At 45.0% G+C, this 11,318-nt stretch overlaps 1 protein-coding gene across 1 annotated transcript in view; it reads left to right on the top strand.

Moving 5' to 3' along the window:
* Positions 1 to 2,552: 2,552 nt before the first annotated feature.
* RHBDL2 (rhomboid like 2) overlaps positions 2,553 to 11,318 on the top strand; it is a 40,989-nt gene continuing 32,223 nt past the window's right edge. Inside the window, 1 exon segment of the mRNA XM_021715726.1 lies at positions 2,553 to 2,667. Within this exon segment, the coding sequence (XP_021571401.1) occupies positions 2,553 to 2,667 (115 nt within the window).

Raw genomic sequence — 11,318 nt, 5'->3', positions numbered from 1 at the left:
AGGCTCAGGCAATCCACTCACCTCAGCCTCCCAAAGGCGTGGGATTACAGGTGAGCCACCGAGCCCAGCTAGGAGCTGCATAACTCTTAAGGCCTGGCCTTGAAAAGTACCCAGCATGACTTCTGCCACGTAGTGTTGGTCAAAACCAGTCACAGGGCTGACCCAGACTTAAGGGGAAGGGAAACAAACCCTATCTCTCAGTGAGAGGAATGGCAAATTATATGCTTCATCTTTGGTCTACCACATTTTTGGGAACTGAATAGCCATAATCACCCTGATGGTGCTGACCCACTTTTTAATCTAAATCACAGTATACTATGTTGGAACAATTTATAGGTCTTTATTCCCCTACTGAATAGAGAGGGCCTGGAGAACAGGAGGTGGTTTCTTTTTCTTTTTTCTTTTCCATGTGTTTCTAAAACCTAACATATACAAGGCATTTGGGGAATGCTTACCAATGAATACACAACAACATACTCATTCACTGGTTATCAAAACATGGTATATATAAGAATCCCTTGGGAGCTGTTAAAACTGCATGTAGATTCCCGAGCAAGACCAGAGCCCAGACCTTCTGATTCCTTTTTTTTTGAGCCAGTGTCTCACTGTCGCCCAGGCTGGAGGGCAGTGGCATGCTCACGGCCACTACAGCCTCTACTTGCTGGACTCAGACAATCCTTCCACCTCACCTTTCTAAGTACCTGAAACTGCAGGCATGTGCCACCATGCTTGGCTAATTGTTCTTGATTTATTGTAGAGATGAGGTTTCAACAAGTTGTCCAGGCTGGTCTCGAACCCATGGCCTCAGGCAATCTTCTCACCTTGGCCTCTCAAAGTGCTGGGCTTATAGATGTGAGCCACCGCGTCTGGCTCTGAATCCTAATTTCTAGGGCAGATGCTTTTATTTTTGGCAGTGCTAGGCCTTTGCCCCACTTGATCTGGGTGAGCCCAGACAAACGTATTAGTCCCCTCAGATGACTCTGATGTGAGGCCACAGTGAACAACCACTGCCCTAGGATCTAACCTCATCAAATGATTCTGAGGTAGGTCGTCCATGCTACGGAGGCCGACTGTCCTTGGTTTGCCCTGATTTTAGCAGAAGTCCCACATCCCAAGAAACTCCTAGTCCTGTGCAAGCCAGGACAGTTGGTTATTATCAGTGGACCACTATTGAAAAACCATTCTAGATGAGACAGTGAAAGCCTTTTTGAAAAATACCTACAGATATCTAATGAAAGCAATGAGTTTGTCTCCTTATTTAAGGGACTGTGCCCACTGTCCTTGAATTCAGGAGGAAATAGCATGGGTCTGGGTTTTCCTCCAGCCCTGTGCTCTGGGATGCTAGGTCTGTTAACTCATGGAGGCAGTGTGTCTATCTCTGGGAATTCTTTCAGGATGTATTCCTTAGTGTACACAATGCAGCTTTGAAAGCTCAGGTGCAATCAACAAAAATGACTTGCTAAGGATAGTATAGATATGGATGGAATTCCTATGTCTTCTACATCAGTGTATATTATTACTATTGCTAAATATGATAGAACATATATATGTATATATGTATATATATATATGACACGTTAAATAGCTCTGTGGGAAGGCAGTGTGGTATAGTGAAGAGGTCCAGGATCTGGTCTTAGATTACTAGGTTTGTGCCCTGGCTTTGCTGTCACTAGTATGTAATCATGGATGCCTCTTTTTGCCTTATTGTTCATTTGCAAAATGGGAACAATAAAGATGTCTTCGTTACAGGGCAGATGAGAGAGTCCACCAAAATAATGTAAGTCAAAGTAGTTCTGTAGACTGGGAAGGCTGAGGTATTATGATTGTCTTTGAATGGGAGAGACTCAAAGAAATTATTCCACTAAGAGGCCCAGATCTCTGATCTCTCTACCCTGAACCACAGCCCAGTTGTGAGAGTCCAAGGAAGAGCTTTCAACATGTAGTGGGCCACGGAGCGACCTCAGAAAGCAGAGGTCTCTACCCTAGCTATCCTCATGATTGAGGGCATGTGTGTTTTGCTTCAGGAGAAAAGGAAAACTTTTGGAAATGGGGGCTTGTGAAGGCATTTTTTGTTTTTCAGTCTTTTGCCTATGTATTCCAAGTGTATCCTGAGAGATGTAGCAAAAAGAAAACAACCACAACCACAAACCCATAATATTGAAAAGCCAGTTCTTACTTTCTGTAACTAAAAAGGCATCCTTTCAGGCTATAACCGCAGAGAGATTGCTGCAGGCCTGTGGAACTGGGCATAATGACGGTTTGCAGTGTGATGAAGGAGGCTGTTAATCTCTGTGGCCCAGAAGCCCAATTCGTGTTTTCTCCAGTTACCCAGGTTGCCTGGCAACACCACTAAAAGCCTCCCCATGGAGCTCAGCTGGGCAGTAATTGGCTACACCCAGCACAACCCGCTGCCCAGCCTCCTGGGCTCCCCGGCCACATCAAGGGTGGACTCAGCCCCGGCAGGGGCCCGCCTGGTACCAGTGAATGGGTGGGGCCAGCTGTTTAAAAACCAACAAAACAACAATCCAGACATTTAAAACCTGCTTGTTTGAATGCAGCTAAGAAAGCAACACAAGCTCATAAGCAAAAGTGTCTTCTACCACCAAGGAGTTGTCCTAAGGGCGTTGGCCTTGCCAGTGCCCTCCTGGGTGAGGTGAAGAAGGGAAGGTGAGCCTGACTCAGTCCTTTGGGTTCTCAGAAAGGCAAATCTTTTTCCTGTCCTAGACAATTGTCTCCATCTGGACTCCCTGTGGTAGTGATGGGAACTGTGGGAATTCCCAGCCTATCTTCTCCCAGAGGTAAAAACCTGCCAATTTTTCTCCAGCTTTCATCGGGAGATTCCCAGGGTGTATGTAGTCTGGGACTGTCTGGGCAGCTGGAGGAAGAAGAGGAAGATAAGGGTGGAGGAAAGGATGGGATGAAAATAACCAAATAGAAGATGTACACGTCTTTTGTTTTAATTTTAAAATATTTTTATTTTTAAAATATTTACTTAATTTTAGAGACATTAAGTAAATATTTAGGATTCCAAGTGTATCCTCAGAGATGTAGCAAAAAGAAAACAACCACAACCAGAAACCCATATTGAAAAGCCAGTTCTTACTTTCTGTAGCTAAAAAAGCATCCTTTCAGGCTATAACCGCAGAGAGATTGCAGCAGGACTGTGGAACTGGGCATAATGACGGTTTGCAGTGTGAAGGAGGCTGTTAATCTCTGTAATATTTACTTAATCCTTGCTCTGTTGCCCAGGCTGGAATAAATTTTTATTTCTACTCCAATCCTGTGACAGACTAAGAAGATGTACACTTCTTTTTTTTTTTTTTTTTTTGAGTTGGAGTCTCACTCTGTCACCCAGACTGGAGTGCAGTGGCCGCTCCCGGCCACCACAGCCTCGACCTGCTGGGCTCCGGCGATCCTTCCGTCTCAGCCTTCCAGGTAGCCCGTGTGTCATCTTCTATGCGATGGTATGTACACTTTTTTTTGAGTTGGAGTCTCACTCTGTGGCCCAGACTGGAATGCAGTGGCCGCTCCTGGCCACTGCAGCCTCGACCTGCTGGGCTCCGGCGAGTCTTCCGCCTCAGCCTTCCGAGTAGCTGAAACTACAGGCATGCGCTACCACGCCCGGCTAATTTTTTGATTTGTTGTAGAGATGAGGTCTCGCCAAGTTGTCCAGGCGGGTCTTGAACCCGCAGGCTCAGGCAATTTACTCACCTGTTTCCCAAAGCGCGGGATTATAGGCTGAGCCACCAAGCCCAGCTGAAGATGTACACTTCTACAACATTTGGTGCTTAGAAACCACAGGGCCAGTGGAACACGCTTTGGAGTCGTGTAACCTGGGCTCTTCTCCCAGCCTTCCCTTCATTCATTGTAGGACCTTGAGCAAATTACTCCAGGAGCCTGAATTTCTTTCTTTCTTTCTTTCTTTTTTTGAGGAGTTTTCCCCTGTCACCCAGGCTGGAGTGCAGTGGCATACGCATGGCCACCGCAGCCTCGATCTGCTGGGATCAGGTGATCCTTCTGCCTCAGCCTTCTAAGTAGCTGGAACCACAGGCATGTGCCACCACACCAGGTTCATTTTTTGATTTATTGTAGAGATGAGACCTCGCCAAGTTGCCCAGCCTGGTCTCAAACCCTGAGCTCAGGCAATCCTCTCACTTCCGCCTCCCAAAGTGCTGGGATTACAGGCGTGAGCCACTGTGCCCGGCCCTGAATTTTTTTATACATAAAGTGGGAATGTTATCACCCTACCTTAGGAGTTGTGAACATTAATGAAGAGGGTGCTCATAAAATGTTCAGCATGGAAACTGGGATACAGTCAGTGTTTACTATCATGGTAGCTCTTATTATTTAATTAGATTCTTAGAATAATTCTGTAAGATACTCAGAGTAGAGATGAGCTATATCTTACAACTGAGGAAACCAAGTGAAGTTAAATGTGGATGCTGGGAGTAGAACTCAGGTTGTTATAGTGCCAAACACAGGGAACAGTACTCCTCAAAGGCAGGTGACAAACCCTTTTTTCTTTTCTTTTTTTGAGTCGGAGTCTCACTCTGTTGCCTAGGCAGGAATGCAGTGGCACACTCACAGCCATTGCAGCCTTGACCTGCTGGGCTCAGGAGATCCTTCCGCCCCAGCCTTCCAAGTAGCTGGAACTAAAGCGCATGCCATCACGCCCTGCTAATTTTTTGATTTTTATTGTAGAGATGAGGTCTCACCAAGTTGCCCAGGCTGGTCTCAAACCCGGGGACTCAGGCAGTCCTCTCACCTTGACCTCCCAACGTGCTGGGATTATAGGCGTGAGCCACTGCATCTGGCCAAGCCCTTTTTTCAATAGCCATAACAACATGATGGCTCACAGGTCTCTCCTGACAACCCAGTGAATACAGAACTATAATGGATGGGGTGCAGATGTGCAGATGAAAAGGTTGGCAGGAGGTGCCTTTCAACATAAAGTGATACAAAGACTTAGTCAATGTAGTGTGGTTGGAGTTGCTCCCTCCTTCCCTTTCCCCCTCCTCTCCTGTTTTCCTCTTTCCTTCCTTCCCTTACACAAGTTTTTAGACAAAATTTTCATTTTGGAATAATTTTAGGTTTACAGAAAAGTTGCAAAGGGAGTGCAGTGTTTCCATATACCCTTTACTCAGATACAAGTTTTTTTCTTTGTTGTTGTTGTATTTTGAGTTGGAGTCTCACTTTGTTGCCCAGGCTGGAGTGCAGTGGCACTCTCACGGCTACCGCAGTCTCAACCTGTTGGGCTCAGGCAGTCCTTCCACTTCAGCCTTCTAAGTAGCTGGAACTGCCAACGTGTCACCACATCCAGCTAACTTTTTGATTAATTATAGAGACGAGGTCTTGCCAAGTTGCCCAAGCTGGTCTTGAACTCCTGGGCTCAGGCAGTCCTCTTGCCTCAACCTCCCAAAGTTTTAGGATTACAGTGTGAGCCACTGCGCCAGGCTACAAGTGTTTTTGGAACACCTACTGTGTGCCACAAAAGGTTCTGGGCACAAAAAATACAGCAGTGAAATGTTCTCTACCCTCTGTGGGAGAATCACAGAGTATGTCAGCTGGAGTGGACCTTGGAGAGCCTCAGCTTGTGGTTCCCAAAGGTGCCACTGCCTCCACTTCATCTGGTATGACTGTCAGGCATCTATTAAACCTATTTAATGCTGGGTGGCTCAGCCTGTAATCCCGCGCCTTTGGGAGGCTGAGGTTAGTGGATTGCCTGAGCCCACGGGTTCGAGACCCGCCTGGGCAACTTGGCGAGACCTCATCTCTACAAGTAAGTCAAAAAATTAGCTGGGCGTGGTAGTGTGCGCCTGTAGTTCCAGCTACTTGGAAGGCTGAGGCCGAAGGATGGCCGGAACCCAGCAGGTCAAGGCTGCGGTGGCCGGGAGCGGCCACTGCACTCCAGTTGGGCGACGGAGTGGGACTCCAACTCAAAAGAAACCAAAAAAAACCAAAAAAACCCCTATTTAATTAGTCTCTTTAGGAGTAGGGCCTGGGAATCTGTATAAAAACAAATGCTGAAAAACCAGTGTCTCAGGAGATTCTAAGGCATAGCCAATTTGAGGAACTATTGGTCTAGTGAAGATCATTCACTGTTCACTGACGGCTCAGAGTCGGGAAGGAACTTACTCCTGGTCACACAGCCAGGAAGTGGCAGGGTAGATCAGAAAACAGATCTCCTGACTCTGTGCTCCTTGTATTACATCTCCAGACCCAGAGGAAGAAATGAGTTTGACTTGCAACAATCTTCTTCCAGTCTTTTATCTGAACTCCAGATAGAGCTTAGAAGAATTTCTTAGCTATTCAGGTTATCAGTCATGTTCCACAAGGGATGGAAATGGATTCTGGCTTAAATCAAGAAGTGAATGTTATTGAAAGCACATTTGCTAAGTTACAGAAACACTGGAAGGCTGCACAGGCAAGGCTTGGGAAATGAGCAGAAACAAAGGGAAACCAGGCATCAACCATGACACCAAAATCCCATTCCAGAGCCAGATGGGTGAGGGCAGCCATTGCTGCTGCTGCATGCTCAGTGCTTCAGCCCTCATCACAGATACAGCTGCTGTAGGACACTGGATGCTACACTGACCCCAAAGGCAAGGTTGACTGGATGCTGGAAGTCTCTGCCAGCGCTGCAATCACTGTAACGAAATTCCCTCATCCTCAGCTCTAGCCTCAAAAATCCTAAGCAAATGCAGCTGATTGGTCAACCTTAAGTAACGCACCCAAGCCTTAGCTGTTGGGGATCTGAAAATGAGAGTATTGGGTATTTTTAGGGTCTGCGGTGGGAGATTTTCCCTGCTGCCATCAGAGGATGAGGAATTCCCCAAGAAAACTGACAAATGATAACTACGTAAGTGTTATCAAAAGAACACATTGGAAGTTCTTGACATTTGGAGATTCAACGCTGACAGTTTTGGTATTTTATTAGCCATCCTCAAAGGGCCATTGTGAATGAATGTGAGCTGAGTGATGGGCTTTGTCAGTGGGCCAGACCTACTGCTGTACCTGGCCTTCTCTCATGACTTTATCATTCTCTATTAGTTATAGCCTTTATATATTTTGTATGCAGGGCTTAAAATCTTTCTTTCTTGTTTGGGGAGTAGAAAAGACTCATAAAAAGGTAAGCCATTTGATGGTGCCAGTGATAGAAATGAAGAGAAAGTGAAGAGGCCTAAACATGTGACTTTTTTTCTTTTTTTTCTTGTTATAAATAGAAGTTTTGGATAAAGTGGAGCGGCATGTCAAACTCAGTGGTGTCCAGGATTCCTGATCTCAACAGATCTACTGTGTGTCACTTAGATACAACTGCTTTGGGAGGTTGTTTCAGTGATCAAAACTGGGTGGCAACTCCAGATGTTACTGGGGTGGTTCCCTTTCTGTAGGAAGAGAATCTTTCACAGCAGTGCCACCCACATACACTTGATCTGTGTATGTGTGGCCTTTCAACAAAGAGTTGGCAGCAACTTGGTGCCAACCTCCTGCCGATAACAAGTAGGCCGTTTGCTTAGTGAGTAAGAAAGCAGTCAGTGCAGTAAATATCCATCCAGTGACATTGTGATTTACAGTAACCAAGTAACGAATTAGATAGTTGTGGACGCCTTTAAATCTCTGTGAGACTGTGTGTTGTAACCATTGCTACTTGCTTTGTTTTGAGCTACTGCTCTATTAAATTGGGCCAAAAATTCTGGTAACCTAAAGTGTGTTTCCAGACACCGTATCTCAGCTTTGACCTAAAGAGCCCATGGAGTTTATACACAGGTCACACCCAAGCAGAGACAAAATTAATGATAACATGAGCTTAGATTGAGGCCCTAGGGAAGGAACCCTTGGACCCAGGAGCAGAAGTGCCAGTGAACAGACTTCAGCACAGTGTAAGGGAGAACTGCCAGAAAATGCAATGCTGAATTATATACAAATGATATACTGAAATATATCAGGCTGTCTATAATTTTGCACTGCCGTAAATAGTTGTGTGTGAACATCCTTGTAATACAGCTTTGTGTTCTTGCTCAATACATTCGTAGGATAGATTTCTAGAAGTTGGATGGTTCTCTTGAAAGGTCTATGCTTTTTATATTTTGTTTATTTATTGTTTTTTATATTTTATAGACACTTCCAAAAGGCGGCATTGATTTACACCTCATACATGGCACCCATTTCCACACAGCCTCATAAATATGGGATATTATCAGTTCCCTTCACTGTTGTCAATCTGGTTGGTGACATTTCCAAGGTGATAAACTGCACTCAGAAATTCAGGAGTTGGGTGGGAGATAAACAGGTGTGGGAGGGACAGAGAATGTCAGAGACTGGAAGGAGCACCTGTGAGCATCACAGCATCAGATGTTGGCGATAAGATGAATCAGAGAAGCCGCTCTCCTCAGGGAACAGGGCAAACAGGTATGGAAGTCAGAGTGTGGCAGTGATTGAGAAGACAGGTGAAATCAAAATGCTGCAAATTACTACCAATGTGATTGTTGCTAGAGCCGAAAGTAGCTAGAACTACATGTCTACTTGACTGCACATATTGAGGCAGGAAGCAGAAACGCAACGAGTCTTTGCTAAACCAAGTGGGTCAGATATCTGTACAGCACAGGAAATAGGTTTAGGCACTAACATACCTAAAATGGCCGGCTTGAAGTTGTACAATTTCTGGAAATTTTGAAGTCTGAAGATAAGAGAAAGTGTAAGGGAAAATGTAATTCTTATTTTTCTAGCTCCTTTCACAAATATAAATTTGTATTGTTAACAATGTGGACTTTTATTTCCTCATAAAATGATTATACATAGCATTTAAGTTTATAATAGGGCTGACTTATACAATGTGAAGTGTCTCTCATAGAAATTATTATTATCATTATCATTATTTGAGTTGGGGTCTCACTCTGTTGCCCAGGCTGGAGTGCAGTGGTATGCTCATGGCCACTGTAACCTCAACCTACTGGGCTCAGGTAATCCTTCTGCCTCAGCCTTCCAAGTAGCTGGAACCATAGCCATGTGTCACCATACCTGGCTAATTTTTTTAAAAAACTTATTGTAGAGATGCAGTCTCATCATATCGCTCAGGCTGGTTTTGAACCCCTGAACTCAGGCAATCCTCTCACCTCTGCCTCCCAAATTGCTGGGATTACAGGGTTGAGCCACCGTGCCTGAACCTATTATTATTTTTGAGTTGAGGTCTCATTCTGTCACCCAGGCTGGACAGTAGTGGCACAATCACGGCTCATCACAGCCTCAAGCTCCTGTGCTCAGATGATTCTTCTGCCTCAGCCTTCTGAGTAGCCGAGACTACAGGCACATCTCACCACCCTGGCTAAATTTTTCATTTTTTTTTGTAGGGACAAGGCCTCACTATGTTGCCTAAGCTGGTCTTGAACTCCCAGATTCAAGTGGTCCTCCCTCCTTGGCCTTCCAAGGTGCTGGGATTACAGGCATGAGACATCATGCCTGGCAGAACTTATTTTTTAAATGATTCGATATTTGCAGTTAAAACCTGCTGATATGAAATCCACATTGTAGTTTTGTCAATTATGAGAAATGTTCAAAAAACTAGAAAAAAATTAATATTCAAGGAAAATTAATAAGATAACCACATCCAAGGGCTTAATGTCTGACCTTGAGCTTTTTTTTTTTTTTTTTTTGAGTTGGAGTCTCACTGTCGCCCAGACTGAAGTGCAATGGTCGCTCCCGACCACTGCAGCCTCCACCTGCTGGGCTCCGGTGATCCTTCCACCTCAGCCTTCCAAGTAGCCAGAACTACAGGCGTGTGCTACCACACCCGGCTAATGTTTTGATTTATTGTAGAGAGGAGGTCTCGCCAAGTTGCCCAGGCGGGTCTCGAACCCACAGGCTCAGGCAATCCACTCACCTCAGCCTCCCAAAGTGCTGGGATTACAGGCTGAGCCACTGAGCCCGGCCTGAACTTGCGCTTTCATTGGCTCCTTGCGCTTTCATTGGGTGAGTGGGTAGAAGAAGATGCTGGGGAGGGGAGAAGCCTTTATTTTCAGAAGAGTTGCCAGAAAAAGAAAAATAAGTCTTTTCCTCAATTTATTGAATATAACCTATTGTAATGTGAAAACTTGCCTTAGGAGTTTCACTTGAAAATAAATAGAATTTGATCTGATTCCCAGCAACATGCAGTATGAAAACAGGCCCCAGGCTCTGGTCCATCCCTTCCATCTCGCCACCCATCCATCTACAATCCATCCATCCATCCACAACCAATAATGACGAATGTCTATGGGGTGTTGACTATGTATCGGATACTATTCTAGGTGCTTGACATACATTAGCCCAAATAATCTTCCCAGCAATGCCATGAGGCAAGTGCTATCATTAGCCCCACTTTAAGATGGAATTTGAGGGTTTCCCAATAAGTTCATCAGAATTGTCAAATGGCCCAGCAATTCCACTCATGAGTATATGCCCCAAAGAATTGAACACAGACATTCAAACAAAAACGTGTACAGAGATGTTCATAGCAATAGCCAAAAGGTGGAAACAAACCAAATGCCCGTCAACAGATGCATGGATAAACAAAAGTGGCATATCTATATAACACAATATTATTTGGCCCTAGAAAGGAAAAATTCTTACCCTTCCTCCAACATAAATGAACCCTGAACACATCATGTGAAAGAAACCAGGCACAAAAGACCATATATTGTATGATACATACATATTGTATGATTCCATTTTTATGAAATATCCAGAATAGGCATATCCATAGAGACAGAAAACAGATTCATGATTGCCAGGGGCTGGAGTGAAGGGGCAATAGGGATTAACTGCTTAGTGGGCATGGGGCTTTTGTTTGTGATGCTAAAAATCTTTTGGAACCAGATAGTGGATATGGTTGCACAACATTGTAAATGTATTCAATGTCACTGAATTGTAGACTTTTTTTGGTTTTGTTTGTTTTTTTGAGTTGGAGTCTCACTCTGTCACCCAGAATGGAGTGCGGTGGCACATTCACAGCCACCGCAGCCTCAACCTGCTGGGCTCTGGCGATCCTTCTGCCTCAGCCTTCCAAGTAGCCGGAACTACAAGGTGCGCGCTACCACGCCCGGCTAGAATTGAAGACTTAAAAAAAAAATCAGTCTCACTAGAATGCAGCAACACACTCATGGCCACCACAGCCTCGACCTGCTGGGCTCAGGTGATCCTTCCATCTCAGCCTTCCAAGTAGCTGGAACCACAGGCACACGCCACCATGCCCAGCTAATTTTATGATTGATTGTAGAGACATGGTCTTGCTATGTTTCTCAGACTGGTCTCAAACCCCTGAGCTCAGGCAATCCTCTCACCTC

Source organism: Carlito syrichta, unplaced genomic scaffold, assembly GCF_000164805.1.
Source record: "Carlito syrichta isolate Samal-C Ts95f unplaced genomic scaffold, Tarsius_syrichta-2.0.1 Scaffold307331, whole genome shotgun sequence".
In the NCBI taxonomy this organism is placed as follows: Eukaryota; Metazoa; Chordata; class Mammalia; order Primates; family Tarsiidae; genus Carlito; species Carlito syrichta.
This window is presented reverse-complemented; position numbering and strand designations above follow the sequence as displayed.